The following is a 19,707-nucleotide window of genomic DNA, read 5'->3' as shown; positions in this document are numbered from 1 at the left end:
TATTTTAATGAGTGATGTGATTGCCCTCTATAGAAAGAGAGTTAGCCTGCTGCCATGATATATAATTTACAGTATTCCTGTCTTCAGCACTGTCAGTCTCAGTTGTAGAGGCACCAAGGATAGTCCTTGTCTCCTTAGTAGGACCTTGTACTTTTGGGTGATACTGTCCTATTATTTCTGTTTGTGACATGCTCTTACATATGTTACAGTATGTTGAAAGTTTTCCTTACAGTCATAATAATTAAACTTTTGTTTGTCTGTTTTAATTAAAACTTAGAGCCTGGGAAAAGTGATGGGAAACATTTTAGTTAGTTAGGCTGCTGCAAATGTACTGGTATCCTTCACATGCCTGTTGTAGAACTGGGTTATTTCCCTCTTGCTATGTGAAGAACCATCCTTTTGCCAGCTAGTGAAAGATGGGAAAGAGGAGCTCTCATGTGTCTAGTGCCCCTCACCAAATGCCAGCTTAGCTCCTGCAGCCTCAGCTCTGCACAGCCTCCACAGCCCCATGCTCAGCTCTGGTTTGAGGGGCTGGTGCTGTACACAGCTATCCCAGAGCACTTGGGAGGCCAGCACCTTGGCACCTCCAGCCTACCAGGCAAATGGTAACACCCAGTTTCTTACTCCTGGAACCAAGGTAAACAGCCCTGAAGCTGTGAACTCCTCCAAACACTTCCTTCAGCCCTCAGAGCCCACCAACATTGCTGGGAGCACACGAGGCCCTGGGTAGGAGCAATCAGAGTGACTCGTGCAGCTGGCAGAGCTGAGGCACCATTAACGAGGAGCCCACCTGTGAGGGGGCGGTTCACTACCCCACATCCTTAAATTAGTGATCCTTTAAGGCAGGAGAGGCAAGTTCAGGACCTCTTCTCTGGAAGGTATGTGGGTAAAAGGCAAGGATGAGGTGTTGGTAATTTGGTTTATAGCTCAATTTGGTGGAGGAAGGCATCTCTGAGACAGTGGGGAGGAGGTAGTGGCAGTAGGGCTGCCTGCAGCATGGCCCTGTGTTTTGTTATTTTGCTTTGGAGGAGCTTAAGATGAAGCTAAGTCTAAATCCCAAGGCAGGGGTACAGGGGCTGTGGAAGGAGGCATTGGGCTGGACCTGGTGCATTGCTGGACTAACTTCCCTGAAGGTAGCATGAAGAAATAGGAGCAGACTAAAGAGTGAAGCATAGGGGACAAGTAAACTATGATGGTCCCTTCTCACTATGTGCAGCCCTAGGGAGGTGAATGAAGCATGGAGTTACTTGTGTTCCTCGGTACAGGGTTAGGCTCCTAGCATTGTGCTGCTCTGGTGCACGGGTGTGTGGCAAGGAGCTGCATTATAAGCTCTGGGCTCTAATTTTTTTGTCTCTCTTGTCCTGATTTAGTGGCCATGTGCATATAGAGACAGGGTCAAGGAAGTGATGTTTGTGGGATTCTTCAAGAGACAGGTTTGCATTCTTGCTCTTACTTTGTGGCATGTCCCATGAAGAAGGACATGAGTTGTTCAAAGGTGTAATCCTCTCATCTCTGTAGAGATACTGCTCTCAAATTGGATTCATGGTGTGTGCTGGAGTAATTGCTGCTGTTGGCAATAGCAGCTTTCTGTCCCTGCCTGAAGGCACAGGCAGGCAGTCATTCTCTTAGAAAAAGCCCTGAAAAGTTTGCAGGCAGGCACCAGCTTATAAAGCACAGGCAATCTGAATTCAAAATAACGAGCCATAGCCTCACCACCTGGGGAGGGAAAGGGGCCTTGAGAAAGAGCAGTAATTCAGCTCTGAGGGCAGCTGCACGGCTGGGGAGACCACTTGTGGGGAGGGAATTAAATATGAAAAAATCACAAAGCCATAGGCTCTCTAATTACTAGTAGGACATCACTGAGTGAGTACAGGGTGAAGCTGGAAATTAGTGCATAAATAGCACAGTGGAAGCACTACAAATGCTAGCACCTCTCTCCTGAGAGGAGAGTCACCTGCTACTTTTACTACCTGTATAAATGTATTGTTCTTAATTGTAAGATTACTGTCAGAATGACTTTCTTTCCTTGCTGGCTTTCCCTTTACATTTATGGTAAGTTATAGGCAAGCACAGCAGCATAAACAACTTAATTTGTTTTCTTCAGCTCTCTGCAGTATGGGCAGGGGTAGTTGATGCAATGGTAAAGGTTCACTGGTGGGAAAGGGAAACTCCTTCCTGAGGCTGCAGCGTGTGCTATCTGCTGAGATGGAGGAGGAAAGGATCTGTGCCTAGACTCTGCCCAGGCCTGCACCTATTTAGGTATTTAAAACTAATATGGGGGAGGGAAGCTCCTACTGACAGTCTTTCTAATATGTATTCCTTCCACTGAGCTTTTCTGTGCATCCTTTGTGCCCAATGAGCTGTAAATTAGTCTTTATGAAGAGTTAAAGAGAGGAGATACTAGGTTTTTGCTGTGGTTGAGAAAAGTTACTTGTAATATCCTTCCTCTTAAAAGCAGGTGTACAGAAATGTTATGCTTCATTAAGATTGTCATCCTGTGCACTGGTATTAGAAAAAACAACCTGTGGTATAGGAAATAAATGACAAAGAAGCTGCATATGTTTCTAGGGTGAGAACTGATTCTGTTGCATGGAAGGGGTTTGAGTTCTTTATGATCTCTTTGGAAGAACTGTAGGTCCAGGATTAATACTTACTCCTTTGCAGACTTCCAGTTTAGGAGGAGCCACCTTTGTTTTATTAACCAGTGATGTCACAAATAATGATGACTCAATAATCTGAGTACTTGGATTCAGAGTATGAATTAATGTAGGAGTAAGAATTCCTCTATTTCTTCTGCTTTTGTCCCCCAGATCAACCCTGGCAGTGCAGCAGGTCAGTCAGCTGTTGCATACATAAGGAAGCAGAATTTGTTCGCACATTGAAAATAGGTACAACAGTGTTAAAATAGGCACAATGAGCTCTTGGTTCAGTGTTATGCCCCAAAAAGCAGGGTAGGCATGAATACCCTCCTGATCTTTGGATGACTGAAAGAAAAGAAATACAGTGTTACGGCTGAATTCAGGGGAGTTTATTGCTGACAGTGGCTGGGTTGTGGTGTCACTTCATTTTACAGCCAGCTGCTGGCAAAAGGCCTTGAGAGAGTTTTCTCTAGATTATTTTTTCAGTCCAGAATAATTTTGGGAAGTGATATCTCATGGAGCAGGGTGGACAAATGTGTTTGGTGCTCATAACATCAATTTTAGGAATCACTGATGCTAGCAGACACTGCAGTGTCTGAAGAATATGTCCCGTGCTTGGCATGGCACAGACAGTATTTAGCAAAAGCCAAGTATGGGTGACTGGAGTGCCTCTGAGGAGCCTGAGTTGTTAGGCAGCAGTGGACCTATGTTTATGCTGCATCTGTAGTGCTGTAGAGCTACAATCTTGATCAGGATTCCACAGTATTTGATGATGTACAAACTCAGGCCACAGTCCCAGCTCCAAACTGAATGTTACTGTGGTCAGCATTTTTTTGTTAGCTCCTTAATCTACTGTGGCTGGAAAGATTATTAAAAATTAATAGTCATAGCCATAGAGAGGACTACAAGGGGCTGCTGCTGATTGCAGAGGGAGTACAAGGTATTCATTCAGCCTTCCTTCTGTGACCTGATTTGACTCACTAAAATAGCAGCAAGAAAAAAATCTGAGAACTTTCTACCATTACAGTGAGTAACTTCTCTTATAAAAAGGTCTCACCTTGTTAGTGTAGTGTGGGAATGTAAGGCTGGGTGTATTGGCAGATGGAAAGAGCTGAGTGAAGTAGAAAGAAAGGAATAAGACTTTTTTTCTTCTGGCAGTGGTAAGCTATAGCTCAGTGTGGTTGTCCATGGGACTACAAGAGATGCAACAGAGATGCCTTCAGCAGTGCTTGTCAGGTATGCAGTTCTAACCAAGCAGATGGAGATGTACAGCTTGCAAGAGGTTGTGCCAGAGTTCAGTGGGAGTGGAGAGCTGGTGCTTGGGTTTGCTAGATAGCTTTGTAGTCCATAGTGTGCAACAAGTGCATGTGCTTTAAACACATCAATTAGATACGACCTAAGTGCTGATCTGTCCTCTGAATAGTCTGCAGTGGATCCAGATGGGAGATCTCAGAGGGTAGTGCAGATAAAGGGACTGGAAAATATGGTCTTTTGCTGGGAGCAGTTTCTGTACTAGTTCTTACACTGTCAGTATGGTCTGTAACTCTGGTTTTGCAGTAACAAAGGACATGGGCTATTTCACTTTACTAGATAGTAAATTGGTAGGTCAGTCTGTTGTAGCAGGAGTCAAGCCATCATCTTTCCATCCTGGCACTTATCCATGATCTAATGCTGGTGGTTTGAAAAGACTGGCATGGCTTTGTGTATTTGCAGGGTGCTTTTGAGAACAGCTGGTGGCAGGTTACCTGCAGTATTTAAGGTTTGTTCGTTGACAGTTGTCAAAATTACTACCTATTCCTACAACCTGAAACAGAAATTCAAATTATTTTGCAAATACAAGGTTAAACTCTTTAAATAACTATTCTGTGGAGTTGAGACCTTCTGGCCTTCTTGCTGATAGTGACAGCAAATTAAGTTTGGGACTGCTTTGTACAATAGCTGAAAGGTCTCCAGTGTGAAATGTCAACCAATAAACCAATGCCCCTTTATGATAGCAATGTATTGCCAAAATACTTAGCTTTTCCTGAAGTCCAGCATGCCATCAATTTGTAACAATAGTTTGAAGATGAATGTCAGTTGTTCTTCAGGAGAAAAGGATTAAATTATCCCACTGTCTTTGTTTTGTATTGTGTGGGGTGGATTGCATTGATTATCAAATATACTTGGGTTTTCCTTGACTTGTGGAAAGGTTCTGCATTAATGTTCATCTGTTTGTGCTACTGTATGTGTGTTCTCTGATGTAATAAAGACAAGGCATTGCCAGGTCATTGGTTAGTCTATCTCATGGAAGCCTTGAACTTTGTGTTACTTGAAAAGAGGACTAAGATTGAAACTGATTTTTTCTTTTTTCAGTCTTATCCCCCTGATGCCATGTTTAGATAAACGACCTGCATACTTTTGAAAGTAACTCTGCTCAGTAACCTGGCTTTTATGGTCGCATCACCCAGGTCACTGGAGTATAAAATTATTTTTCTGGTTTAGAATGTGCCGTACACAGAGCTGGCTATGCCATTTGTAAGGTGGTGAAAGGTCATGGCTGTTGAACACCACAAAGAGGTCCAAGATTAATTTCTTCATTCTAGCCAGGGAGCAACTTCCCTCAAACTAGTGTGTCTTTGCCTCGTTTCTGACTGTGTTCCATAAATGCTGTGCCAGTGGAACAGAGGTAGTTTTTCTACGTATTCTACAAAGGAAATACTGTGATCTTGTTGAAGATTGATGGAAGACCTGAGTCAGCTGTGATGACCCTAAAAAGGCTATAGGCAACTTGTAAAGTGTGTTGCTGTGCCTGAGCTTACGGCACGGTGGGGCTACACAGCTTTCAGAAGCAGATACAGTTATGTGTATTCCAAGTGTTGTTTGGGTGTGCCTAACCTGCTTACTGGCAGGAAATCCTGCCTCCCTTTCTGCCAGGTACTGTCAGCATGTTCACCCTTAAAACGTGCTGATATGAAGCATTTATACGGTCCAGTGTTGTTCTTCAGAACTCCTTGGTGCACGTGGAGTTCGCCAGTGAAAAAGCGCTGACTGATCTGGCAGCGCAAGACATGCGAGAACAACCTTTATAAAATAGCACACATCTTAAAAGCAGAACCCTCAGCTTTTGGACTTTGAGAGGAGATGAAACTGTGTTCTGGAGATTGGGTGCTCCTTCATGGACAAGTCTAGTTTCCCAAGCCATTTGGGTTCCTTTTTTGGGCATTCATCTTTTCTTGTCAGAGTCCTTCATGCTGGTTCAGATTCTTTAGCCATAGCCAAAATATGCTTTTCGGTAATCTCCTTTCTATTCAGACCTTTCTTCACCCCACCCTCCTACCCCCCACCCCCACTTTGGTATTTTTCTGCTCAAAAGGCTGTCTATGTAGCTGGGGGACAGGGTTATTTGGGTTTGGTGATTATTTACCTGTAGGTAAGCACATTCTGTTTAAAAACAATGTATAACCAAAGTGTCTGCCCTTCAATTAAGGGCTGAAAGGTATTTCAGACTGTAAATATAGCCAATTTCTAACAGCAGTCATCCCTAGTCTGAGAGTGAAATTACAGTGGTTTATAGTATAGTATTGTACTAGTTTATGTTGGATTTTACATTTATGAACTGGTTTTTGGGAATGCAGTTTTTCTTGCAGGAATTTAATAACAAGTAAATATTTATACAAACAGATCCACCAATCCTTCAGACTTTAAGATTTTTGGGTTTTTTTTAACCTGGTTTGGTACTTTCAGTCTGGTTTTCCAACCACTGCAGAAAATACAAGTTAGTAGAAAAACATATGTAAAGCTGTCTCCCTGCTTTTCCTTTGGTTGGACTGTAATGTTACAGAACTGCTTCCAGTGTAATGCATGCATAAGGTTTTTGGAAAAAAAAAAACAAATCAGAAACAGGTTTCCAGACCCTTTTATTTTTTCCTTTCCTATTTTTATTTTGTCTGAAAGAGAAACAAATCAAGGGAAGGAAGTAGAACACAGCACATCACTTTGCTCTATAAAATATTCTGAGCAGACAGGTGCAGCTTTATTGAGTAGAAGTGATGGAGCACAAGCTGGCTATTATGGTAGTGTTTCTGAATGTGGCAATTGTCATCCTGATCACAAAATGTGAGCAGGTATGTGACTGTGTAACACCTTTTTGTTTCTGTAGAGATTGCTACTCTGTATTGAGGGAACTAAAAGCCCTTGCCAGTTCCTTAGAAATACTAAATATTCAGAATAATTTCTTTGCTTATTGTGTTTCAAGATGCTTAATTCTCAGATTGTGCTGAGGAGGTATCTTGGTTTTGTTTGTGCTTAATGACTCTGGTATTTTAGCAATCAAATTCAAACATAGATATGGTTGTGTGATGGATAGAGAAAAATCTAAACCAATTTTATTGCCTACAATTCAGTGAAAGGAAATTCGGGCATATTACTTGTTTCCAGTGAATCCTTTTTATAAGGCCAAATTTGAATTGAATAAACCAACTGAGAGTATTTTTTATAGTATGGGAAACCACTTCCCTTTGTGGCTCGTGCTTTAAACAGACTATATTTGAAATAATATGTAGTGTCACTGTGTCATCAGACTGAAGGAACACCAGAGCAAAGTGCCTTTATTGTAGGACAGTTTGTTGGCCAGAATCAATTATAATGACTGTATTGATTCTAGCTAACTGCCTATGAAATTTCAAAAGATTACAACTTTAATTGATGTTGAATTGCATTGAGTTGATTGATTTCCATGTCTGGTTTAAGTAAGTACTTACTGAGTGCTCAAATCTCTAGTGGTGTTCAGAGCTGGGAGAGGGAGAGCAGAAGAGATTCTATAATGTTGCCAGGCAGGATTGAACTCAGGAAGGGGGGATGGTATGGATAGGGAAGGGCAGATGTTGTCTCTGTTATGTGCATATTCAGAGTAGAAAATAGATGTGATGAGAGAACAGGAATGTGGATATTGCTTGGAGGCAGGTCTAAGTTGTAGAGGAACTCTTGTAACGATGTATGGCCCTCTGGATAGGGATCGCTGCCTCTGTAAGGAATGGAAGTGTGGCTCCATCCAATTTGACCCACCCACTCCTTAGGATAATCTTGGGTTTTATCATTAGAGGCATGACAGCCAAGTGTGGGGTTTTGGAGGGGAGTTCCTTTAGTGTAGTCTCAGGCATTTGCACACTGAGTGTTGAGCATTTCTTCACTGCTTTTGCTTGTATTCCTCCTCTCATATTCATCTGGATATGAGAACTTCCATATGCCAGTGTCACTTCCAGTCACAGGACTATTTCCAAGGTCTGTAATTCTGATTCTTGCCTTACATAATGATTTACCATCCCAAAATGGCTTGACCCGTTAGTGCCACCTATGTGTCTGCCTGGTCTGTTGTTACCTTGCTGTGCTCCAGTTGCCTTGAGTGGGTATGGTGTGGGTATGTGGTTGGCGTTTCAGTACTGCCGTGCTGTGCAAATGAATCCCAAACCTTTATCCGTGGAGAGTTTGAATCCTCTCTACACTGATTTCTGTTTAGAACTTATGCATATGGCTAAATCAATAATCAACTAATGACAATGTGAAGAGTGAAACCAGCCTGTGTGGTGTTATTGAAAACTCATTACTTGATCAGAACTCCAGAGCATGTAAAGTATTTGCTGAGTTGTGAGTCTGATTTATTGATTTGTTTTCTTCCTTATGTTCTGCTGATTCCATAATTCTGTTAAATAGGTGAGCACAAATAATATATTTCTACCATTAAGAATCAGGGTCTTGATGTACTGCATCAGATTATAGAAGTAGATATTTTGATCTCAGTAGTCTGAGATAGCTACTGCTTTAAAGGCAGGCTGTGCTCATCTGTAAAAGTTTTCTTCTGACCTCTATGCAATTATTGTATTCTGTGAAGCATGCAATATAAGCATCAATGCTGTTAATAGCCATAAATAATTCCTCTTTCTAAAAATTTCTATCTGATCCATGTTGTTGACTTGCAGATGAGGTTGCTAAGAATCTCCCTAATGAAATTAACTATTACAGTCACGACCAGAAACTAAGGAAATGGAAAGCTAAGACAGCATGAAGAATTAACAATCATAGCAATTGACTGAGACGTGGTGCTGCATAAAATAAAATAAGAAAAAGATCTGCATTCTCCAGAGACTGATTGTGAAAGCTTTAAGTCTTGGCTAAAATAAATAACTACTAGGTGAGCTGTACAAGTAGTACCAAAGCAGGAGTGAGGGAACACACAAGGTAACGTATTTGGGGTTATTTCAAAGCAAGATGTTTGATGTCTTTTGTGAGGTCTGTGTCAATATAGATGGTAGGTTTCCAGTTAAACAAAATGAATTTCTTGGAGAGGTAAAGTAGCAGAGGGTGCATATACTACATGCAAGTCAGGAAAACTGGGGGCTGATGGCATTTTCGTGCTTAATTTGGAGAGTGCTAAGGTACTTCAGTGTGGAGATAGTCTAATATTACCAAAATCCATCTTTCAGTAAGCACCTAATTGGTTACTTTAATAGCCAAGATGTTGCCTAAGAACCATTTATAGTGCCTTTGATAAAACAAATGTTTGGGATATTTATTTTTGTAATGACACAGTTTGTAAAATGAATGTGGAATGGAATCTGGACAGTCTAAACCAGATTACAGTTTGATAATAATTGTAATGTGTGGCCTGGGATGAGGCAGAGAAGTTTCATTTGACTCAGTTCCTATGGACCTCTGCAACAGAGATTTAAACACGACCAGTGAGTTTTGTTACAGCCTGTGTGTGAGATGGGGTCCTCCACATCCTGATGAGGAGGGGCCAGGTGTTCTGGTACCTCTGTAACCATCTGCCAGAGGTTGCTGTGCTGCCAGAAGGGCCGATATTAAAGCCTGAGGATCTTGGCTGCATGGAGGAAGGTGGTTCTTGATATATTTATGGGAATGAAAATACCTGTCTGAGAGAGCTCAGACCACAGTGAGTGAGCTTAGAGAATATGCCTGGATACATCAAGGCCTGATTTTAAGTGAACTCTGTATTAAGATTATTTTTTTAACTATTTCTTTAGCGTGCAGAAATAATCAGAATGAAGGAGTACTGGGTTACTTAAGAGAATCCAAAAGTTGCTGGTAAACATTACTAACGTAGGACTAATGCTATATATTAGCTCACATTGAATTCAGCAATGTATTTTAGGCATAAATTAAGGGAAGAGTAATTCTGAAAAAGCTGCAGTGCTGCAGCAGCACTTCTTACAACATTTCAACTTTAAATTAATTTTTCAGTGAAAGTAAAAACAAAATAAAAACTTAATTTCTTACTGCATGAAATAGTTATAATTTGAAACCTAATTTCTCTTGACTGAGCCACAAGATAAAACCTGTTATTCACAGCTCTGTTGAGAGTAGTGGGATTTACCTTAGCAGTTTAGAGAAATGTAAAAAAAAAATTCTATCCTGCCTGTTAGGGCTTGCACCGAGTCTGCAATTTAGGACTAACAGAGTGATGCTATCTTCTGTCTATAAAACTGGGAATTTGTTAGGGTCAGACTTGAGTGCCTTCTGGATGGTTACATGAGAGGTGAGCGGATCTTTAAGCCAGAGTGGGAGGAAAAAGGGTATGAAACTATACAAGTGGAGATTGTCACTGAGACTCCTTGATAATGGGAGGATGTAATGCCATTCAGATCTGCCCTCTGCTGACGAAAACGTTTAGTGTGTAGATGTGCTGGTTTATTGCTCTTTTCTTCTATTGCATAGACTTTTCCTCACTTTTCTGTTTCTGAAACTTCCTCAGATTTACATGTTGGTTCTTTCCTCTATTTTGTCCTTTTATTTTTTAATTTAATTTTTTAATTTTGTTTTTCTGCTCCAATGTCAGAATGCCCTGAAGAGTGAGATAACTTTAATAATTCTGGATAGCTGTGTTATCTCTACACTTTTTGTGTAGATCACAGTCACTCCTTTGATTGACAATTCTCTTTTTGAATCTTCCCCAGGTTTTAATTTTTTTTCTCTCTCTCCTGTGGCAGCTGGTTTCACTGGCTACTCACCCCAGACTGATAGTGTGTGGAGGGAGATTATTTTTTATACTCTCTCCTTCTCTTTGTGCCCCCTCACTACACATTTGTACATCCTCATTGGGCAAATATCCCATTAGGAGAGAGCAGTATCACTATTCCCATGTAGAGGTGGAAGGCAGTAATGACTTGCCACAAAGAAAGGGAGTGTAAGCAATGAAGCCTTAGCGGCAGTATTGTGTCTCTTTACACACCCAGGAGTGAGCAGTACCAAAAAGGTGATGTTTGTCTTGTGTTTGCTGTCATGAACTTGAAAGTACACCGTGAAAAACGAGTACCTGTTCAAAGAGGGAACATGTAATGGTCTGTCCATATCTGAGAAGAAAATGTGGAACAGTTCTTTAGCCTCTCTGAGTGTTCTTACTGTTATTTCTTTGTTTCACTTACTCTGTAATTCTCTTTTCAGCCCGGTCAAGGAGTCTGGTGATGGGTGAACAGATTGGCCCTCCCTCCAGACCATCTTCTCCAAATCCTCAGGAACGTGTGCTGAAGTGTGGCTGGCTAAAGAAACAAAGGAGCATTATGAAGAACTGGCAGCAGCGGTGGTTTGTGCTGCGTGGGGATCAGCTCTCCTATTATAAGGATGAAGAGGAAACTAAACCTCAGGTGTGACTAGAGAACTGTAGGACTTAATGGTTGTGACTTCTGTGATCACAGTCATGCTTTGATTTACAGCTCATTTCAGTTATTTTCTAGCCTCACCAAAATCATACACGCTTAAGGAGGTTCAAAGGCAAGAGATGTCGCAGGGAGGCTTCTCTACTACCAGACAAGTCATAGAGCTTGGGAAAAGGTTAGAAGGTGTTTACTTACCCACTAAGGCATGCTGACCTACAAATCTTAATATGGTCATCTATGAGACTGGAGTTTGACAGGAAGAGCTATGGAATTACAGATTACTGAGGCAGGAGTGATTAACCTTGCTTGCTCAGCTGGGACTCGTTATCTCCCAGTTAATCCATTGTTAGCCATGAGGTGAACCAGCTGCTTAGGGCTGGCTTGTGTGTGTGGAGTCCATAGGTTTTGTTACATGCTGAGAATGGGCTGTAATGTGTTTTAGTGTGAGGGGAGAGGGGGTGGCTGTTGTGCTGTGGGCTAAAGCTTACAGAGGAGATGAAGAATTTCTTATTCATGTTTTTCAAATGGCTGTAAAATTCTCTTGCAGCATTTGTGCTAAGGTCTTCCCTAGTTGCTGCAGTAGATTATGCATCATAATTCACATAGTCATTGTTTTGACTGTCAGGCCTTTAACCAGAGTCATTGAACAGAGGGAACATAATTGAATGAGCCAGACAGTGTCCCTGTACTGCTGGCTCCTGATGAGTCAGTACAGGCATTACAGAGTGACAGTCAGCCTGTGTAATATCATCACCATCCACACACTCATTATGGACAATTATTAAACTGCTTGATGCAGCTGCCTGCTTGACTGTCACACATAAATTTCATTGTAGAGTGAGAATGGAAATTAATATTCCCCTGTGGGCCTGACATAAATATGGTAGATGAATGAGGATGTTGACGGCATCTTATATCTTGCACTCCCCTAATCAGGGGTTTGGTCTATAATTACAGATAGTCTGCTGTGTAAAGGCTAGAGAGATTTCAGCTTGATGATGTAACCTGATCACTCAGGATGCTGCCGGTAGCAGCTGGATTTTGCACTTTCAAGCCAAGCACCTTATCTTCATATGCAATGCATGTGAAGAGCTGGGCACTTCTGAGCTGTGTCAGTGAACATGATGAGGAATAAACTGCCTCAGGTAGTCATGTTGTAAAGGATTTCTTTAACCCTGACTCTGTTTGGGCACAGGGTTGCCATACACTTATCACTGTGGGAAGCCATTTTGTATAGGATGATACAGGACTATGTCCTGACTATTCTTGTAGGAGTTGCAAATTAGATTTGCATCTGACTTCAGCTACGACTGTATGCATCCCATGGGTGAGATGTACTTTTGGGACTTGTAGAGAGCTGTTGCTTGGGATTCTCTGGAATGAAGGGGCAATGGCACAGGTGTGCCCATGCATCTTAGGAGGATAACTGAGACTCTTTATTGGAGGGACTTCTTTGTTATTGGCCATAGAGATATTTTCACTAGTTGTTATTTATAATAATCCCTCATTTCCCTCAAGCCTAAAGGTACTCATGCTTAATTTAAATCTTTTTGGTTTATTTATTAAGTATGGCCTTTAAGCTTGTGTGTAAAAACTAAATCAATAGTTTCACCAGAGTTCCCATTGATCTTTTGCCTACTTGATTATTTATACATACTCCGGAAGAGAGTTGTATTCTTGTTGTTTACTTGATAAAGTCAAATGAGATTTATGACATAATGTTTCAAAAGAGAAACATGAAACACATCTTTTTGTTTATGGATGTTGCATTGCCTATTTTTATAAAAACCTGTTCTTTCAGATTCTTAGAGAAAACTGTCGATACTCTTCCTTTAATAATATTGCTGGAAAGGTGGAACTGTGATCTAATGGCAGGAGAATCACGTAGGCTTTCTGGAGTGAAGAGGAATTATTCTTGTCTTTAATGGACAGAGTACTGTTGAAGGTGTGTATATTTGTGTTCCACCTGACAGTTGCAGTTGCACAGCCCACTCCATCAGACACCAAAGGTTAGAGGGTAGACTTGCAGCCATTGCTTTTCTTCAGAGTTTTCTTTTTTTTATTTTTTGCCCCCATGAGGACAGGGGGAAGTGAGGACTGACTTGCAAAGAGCTTTTGATGCTGCTACTGACTCTGTCAATATATGTGTGGGTTTTTAAAGTAGCTTTGGGCTCATTTCTATTCCCAGGAAAGGAGACAGCAGGCACCCCTCCCCAATTTCCAGGGGAACAGAAGCCACTGCAACTAATTCATTAACCTTTCCATCAGTATTGGCTTGGCATGATAAAAAGCTTTAATGCATCCGTAGTGGGCTTGAATTTTGTGCTTTAGGAAACAGCATAATTTTCTAGAATGTGTTCTGTCCACTGGACTCTAAAGATGATGTTTTTATACAATACTTTTTGATACCATTTGGAGTAACTTCAGATGCGTTTTTGTCAAGTTGCCTTTCCAGTGTTTTCCTGTTATCTTTGGAATGTCTTCAGTTTATCTTCGAATTTCAGTGAACCTCAGAGTCAAATTGCAGGGCAACAGGATTGGGAGGAAAGGGTGCTGAAGGTTTATCCTGTTGTGTTGACTTATTTTACATCAATTTTAAATCTTACAACCATTCTTGAGAAACCACTCAGCATGGATTTTGCTAAGTGCCCTCCTACACTGTGTTCTTCCACAGTCTTATCCTTACACTAGCAGGGGACAGGAACTGAGCCTTTACCTGTTGAACAAAGCATCTGTAGGAAGATGTATTCCCAAGGAGCAAAGCTATGGAAGTTATACTGAATAGCAGCAATCATAAGTAACATATCTGGCCTCATTATTTTAGAGAGAAGATTTCGAAGGTCATATGATGAGTTGTCTTCTGTTAGTTGAAATTCTGGATAGTCTGTCTCATGAGACACTAATTATGTTTCTCCATTATATGTGGATCTGCAAACTGACAAATAGCATAACTAGAATTTGTTTTGATTACCAGTGTTATAATGGTCAAGTGTGTCTTGGATTTGGGTCTTGCCAGATTAGTAAACATGCATAGCTACATTCTCATAAACCAGGGATATGTGTGAAAAAACCTGACTGAAACAGCTGTCTTCATTTTCTGTTCAGCAAGAAAAGATGCTTTGGAACCAGTTTGCATTCCAGGGCAGTTTAGTGCAGGAGTGGGAACTGCTGATTACCTTCTTCATGGCTTAACTCTTGAGAGTCCCAGTTCTTACGGTATTTTGTCTGATTATGCATATGTCCTGAAGAATGTTAGCTGGAAACCCTTTAAAATATCAGAGATTAAATGCTTGTTTCACTCTTGTTACTGGACAAGAGCTTCCTGTGATATCTTTTTCAGCTTTTCCATAAAGAGCATTTTGCCCACTTTGAAGATACTATGTCACCAGCTATCCAGGATTCCCAAACTGGAATATGTTGTGTTAGTTATGCTTGGGCTCAAAGTGGAAATGAAGCTGAATACTGGCAGAATTTGAACTTAGGAAGTAAAGGGGCTCAGGTTTTTTTCTAGAGAAGCTATAGTCTTTTGGATTAAAAGGGTAGTCCATTGCCTTGCAAACCCGAATTAGCTGCTCTCTTCTAGTATCTCCCTGGGAACTTCTCTGTACTGAGGGTCTCTGGAAAATTGGCCATTTTATTCAAATACATGCTGCAACCAGAAATTCAAGGGTGTAGGAGGAGCAGATGTAATGTGAGATGAAACTTTTGCAAGGGATAATTAGTTATGGAAACCAAGGAGAATCACTTCTGCATGCTGAGAGTAGTGTTATTCCAGAGGAAAGAGCCTTTAACCAGCAGTGTCCAGTGTGAGAGAAAGGACAGTGAAGCAGGTGCACGACCAGCTCAAATCTTTTCTTGCTCAGAACTGTGGAAAGGTGTTGGGCTCAGTAGATGAGAATTTACTATACATTTCATCATCCTTTCCTTACCCTTTTAGTGGCCTTTCCCTTTTCACTAATGTTTGTGTCCATTACAGGGTTTGATACTACTGCAAGGCAGTCAGGTGAATGAGCTGCCACCTAATCCTGATGAACCAGGGAAACATCTCTTTGAAATTACCCCAGGTATGCCAGCATTTCTTTGTGCTTTCAACATAACATCACCTCATTCCCATCAGTTGTCATTAATGGTAATTGAGTTGTACTGATTGCTCCTGAGTGTTCTGATACACTGTCCAGATTATCTAGTGAGACTGAGAAATGGGACTTGACTACATGGTGTTCTTTGTTTTGGATATGAGTGCTCCTGTGATACCTCATTTTCATTTCATAGTGGCTGAGATGCATCATGCTCTTTGAATTTTCTGTTTGGAGAGGGCTCTTTGCTTGGAGTGTTGTGCGGTCTCTCAAACTGTGTTCTTCCAGTTGTTATGGGAGAGACAGGCACAGAACTTGTGGAAAAGGGACATGCAGTACCTGGATGCAATTTCTTTCATGTTTACTACCTATTTTGGGAAGCAGGTGGGAGGGCAGACAAAAAGCTTCAAAACATTTCCTTTTTGGATGAAAGGTTTAAGAAAATAGATGACCTAGCATGGAAGAGAGGCTGAAATTTTTTTAGCTAGAAAATCTAATGATCTGTCACTGTAGTATTAATGTAAAACTTTTGCAGTCCTTTTAGCTCCCATATAAGTGCTTCCTGTGGACAGAGTTGGTGTCTCCAGAGTAGATTTAGAATTAAGTTCCTTCTTGCAGCATAGGAACAACTGAATTCAGTTGATTTAGTTCTGATTGTATTTGGGGGACGACCAGCCCTATGCATGGGTTTGAATGCAGTGTATTTTGGAGGCAGTTTCAAGTGGCAGGATCTACAGAGGGAAAAACCAAAAACCTGTTGCACTGCTACAGTGTTACAGCAGATGAGTGAGAGCTGTGTAAGGACTAGGCCAGTTCCTCTACCTCCCAGTACCTGAAGACTGAGTTCCCAGAAACAAAGGAGGAGACAAATGTGACTCTGCTAAAAATTATGTGAGTGCACTGACTCAATCATCATGCACGTCACTGCCAGCTTGTTCTGCGTGGACTCCCTGTCCATGCTGCTTAGCGTTGTCTCTTCCAACAGTATTGGTGCTGTCAGTAGGGTAGATAAAAGTAATTGCATTAGGCTGCCTCTTGTTTTTAATGGAATTTTTTTTAAAAGCAACACTTGCCCCTGTATTTGAACGTTACTGCTGTGAAGTCAGGTGTGTTTTTACACTCTGGGGTCTTTGTCTTACCACCCTGTTAGGCTGGCTTAAAATGCCTTTTTGCACATCCCTCTTGACACAGTATCAGGCAGAGCAAGAACAGGCAGTGCTGTAAGATTTTGAACTACACCAGAAGGCAGTGTTTTGCAGTGACTTAGTCACAGAATTCTGTTTGACACGCAGGAAGCTACCTGGGGAGAAGAGATTTTTTTCTTTTACTTATCATTGTGCACTATCTGTTAGTGCCTTTTTTCTTTCTTATACTGCACCACGCCCTCATAGGCAGGGTCCCACAAACCACAGGGCATTGGGCCCAGCTTGCACGGAGGATCTCCAAGAAAGTGGCATTCATTGTTGGTCTGAATGTGACACATCTGCACCATTTTCCAAAGATTGTGCCCCGTACTGATGCAGAAGGACTGTGGACCTGCAGTGTGAAAGCACTTGGGTTGTTGTGATTGTGAATGATTCCATGTGTTCTGGCAGTGATCTAAAATAATTAACTGAGCCACAGACTGGCTTGATTAAACTTCCTGCAGGCTTGAGTTTCTTCTGATTCCAAATGAGAAAGTAGTAATTCTGCTCTGCTTGTCCAACCTGTCAGGTTATATTACTGCAAAAGAGTGGTCCTAAACTGGAGGTTGCTTCAGGTGAGTTGGTAAAGCAGGGCCATGTGGCTAGTTGAAAGGGGCTGCTCAGAAGGGTGGAAAAAAGTGATGATGTTCAACATGGTTGTGGATCCCAGGATATTTCTGTTCACATTGGGGTTTTAACATTGCACTTTTCTGTGTTCCCTGGAAAAATGATTGTCTTAGTGTACCATTGACTTGTCTGCAAAATGAAGATGTTTTCCCTAACTTATGCAGCTAAATCCATTCCCATTTGTAGCAAACTTAGTTGCTACATGGATAGTAAGTATTGGAAAACACTATAAATAGCCAGTCAATACGGAATGTCATTGACACGGATGTCACTGGAGAATGTGGCCTGAAGAGTTCCTCATTTTGTTCACAGTACATTTATTCTGTGCTGGTTTTGGCATAAATGCCTTTTCTTTTTTTTTGCATGTGTTCTGAAATGACCGTGTTCTGCATGGTTGCCAGCCTGCAGAACACCCACATAGTGAATAGCTCTGAAACAGATGCCAGATAGGAAGGGGAGCACAAATGGTCTTGCAGGACCCAGATCTTTATTTTCCGTCACTGCCCGTCTTTGCCTATGTTGGATGTATGGCCATGATCACATTTCTCATTTCTGCCTAATTGTGTTTCATTTATCCCACTATAAGCTAGGACTCTAGAGTTTCTATAGGGATGAGAAATTTTTTTTTTTAAGTTGTCTTAGATAAGTTGGGGATTTTTTGAATACCAGGTACATTCAATAGCTGTATGTACAGATGTGGGATTTTACTGTGCTAGCAAACATCAGAGCTTTAACTAACAAAATCAAGAATGGAGTGTAACATTACTAAAATGTACCTATAGCTGATACCAGCTTATCTGGCAAAGAGGAGAGGCTGAGATCTGAGAAATGTCCAAAGAGTTCTAAAGCCTGGTACCAGTTATCTCCAAAACCCTATTTTGTGATTAATAGCTAAGGAGCTCTGCGTTCTTGTTGTGGAACTGTTGCTGAGGTCTCGCCACCTTTCCTCTGCTGCAGGCTGTGTTACGCTTGGCTGTGGGAGCTGTTCCCTCAGAGTACAGGGACTAGAGTAACAGCATGTCCTGTGCTGTAACAGAGCATGTATTGATTTTCTGCTGAGTAACAAGAACTAATGATGGGCATTGTGTATTATTCGTGTTTCATCAAGTTCATTTCTAAGCTGTATAGAGCAGCTGGGAGAAGGGTTAAATAGGGACATGAGGGACTGCAGAACAGTTCTGCAGTCAACCCAGTGTTAGATCTGGTGACAGGACTTCCTGAAATACATTCTCTATATTCCTTTTTGGGGAAACTGTGTAAATTTCTGGGTCCTTTTGAATCCATTCATGCTTCCCTTCATCATAGCTGGAAGTTCAAAGAGAATGGTGGGGTAAGTTGTGGGTGCAAGTTACTCTCATATTTCAGTGCACAATAGCAGGTGGTGGGGGATGTTTTTTGTAAAATTATGAGGGTGGTGAGGTCAGGTGCAAAAGTTGTACCATTTGGGGTAATAATTCCACAGCAGCTGGTATTTAGGGATGGAAATCATCTATGTTGCTTGGGAGAGGAGTCTGAATCTGACAACAGAAACAGCATCTGTTGTTGCTAGGGTCAACAGAATAACTTAGTGTTGACCTGGGGTTACAGTGCATTTTGGAGTGGTGTAATGCAGCTTGTAAGAAGCTACAGGGATTATGCTCTGAGAATCTTTTAAGGAATATTGATGACTTAAGTGCTCCTGAAGTCTCACCTTGTAGGAAACCGATGTTTTAATGTCTTGTTGCAAGTGGTCGACCTAGTTTTATCCCCCAGTGTTTGCAGCACTGAGATGCTCAAATTCCTCTGCAGACAGAGAATTCCCTGATATAGTAAGGTTTTTAGAATCAAGGAAGGGAGCAGTAAAAAGGTTCAGAAGTTAGGAAGTACTCATGGTACACATCTTGGTGTCTCCTTATCGCTGATGATGGCTAGTTCCTGTTTCTTGCCACAGTGCTTTCTGCCAGGGTGAACAGTGAGAGCTCTTAGCTGAGACTTTCTGTGAGAGTACAGTTTTGTAATGAGTTTAATTTTTTCATTGGAAACAGCTGCTGAAGGGGTTATCTTGTTTCCATACATCTAATCATATCTTTCGTTTCATCTCTTGTAACTGAAAAAAGTTCTCAAACCAGTTGGACTTCAGGTCAATTCAACTGAGGTGTTGAAAACTGCACCTTCAGGTTGTTTTTTGTGCTCCATGCCCTCTCCTTAGTGAGGCAGTTCAGTGCTCTTCATAACTGTTACCTTGGTCTTTTTGCGGACTTAGCCTGAGCAAGGATCACAGCCTGTACTTGATTTATATGTCAAAGGTTATTTTCAAAACTTTAGAATTCAGTTCTGTATGGTGTGTGCTTTCAGTTAATTATAGAGACTTAGTTCAATATAGGCAGCTTGCCCTTGCAGAAGGGATTTGTGTTTAATACTGAGCCCTTTAAAGATGGAGTAATGGTCGCATTATGCGGGAAGTTAGGCTGGGGCAAAATAAAATGCCTCGTGCAGAAACTTTGTGCAGGGCTTATGTAGAAGCTACTTCACTGCCTTGGTTATGCTATATAAC

At 41.4% G+C, this 19,707-nt stretch overlaps 1 protein-coding gene across 6 annotated transcripts in view; it reads left to right on the top strand.

Annotated features, from left to right (window-relative positions):
• ARHGAP22 (Rho GTPase activating protein 22) overlaps positions 1-19,707 on the top strand; it is a 139,234-nt gene that overhangs the window by 11,910 nt on the left and 107,617 nt on the right. For 4 of the 6 annotated variants that reach the window (XM_069019577.1, XM_069019576.1, XM_069019575.1 and 1 more), the window contains 2 exons: positions 11,076-11,275; positions 15,264-15,351. In XM_069019577.1, coding sequence (XP_068875678.1) covers positions 11,096-11,275; positions 15,264-15,351 — 268 coding nt within the window. In that variant the 5' untranslated portion in view covers positions 11,076-11,095. Of the gene's footprint in view, positions 1-1,372; positions 1,434-11,075; positions 11,276-15,263; positions 15,352-19,707 lie in introns of those variants that run through there. The other 2 variants (XM_069019578.1, XM_069019580.1) reach the window with 2 other exon arrangements.

This window comes from Aphelocoma coerulescens, chromosome 6 (assembly GCF_041296385.1).
Source record: "Aphelocoma coerulescens isolate FSJ_1873_10779 chromosome 6, UR_Acoe_1.0, whole genome shotgun sequence".
NCBI lineage: Eukaryota > Metazoa > Chordata > Aves > Passeriformes > Corvidae > Aphelocoma > Aphelocoma coerulescens.
This window is presented reverse-complemented; position numbering and strand designations above follow the sequence as displayed.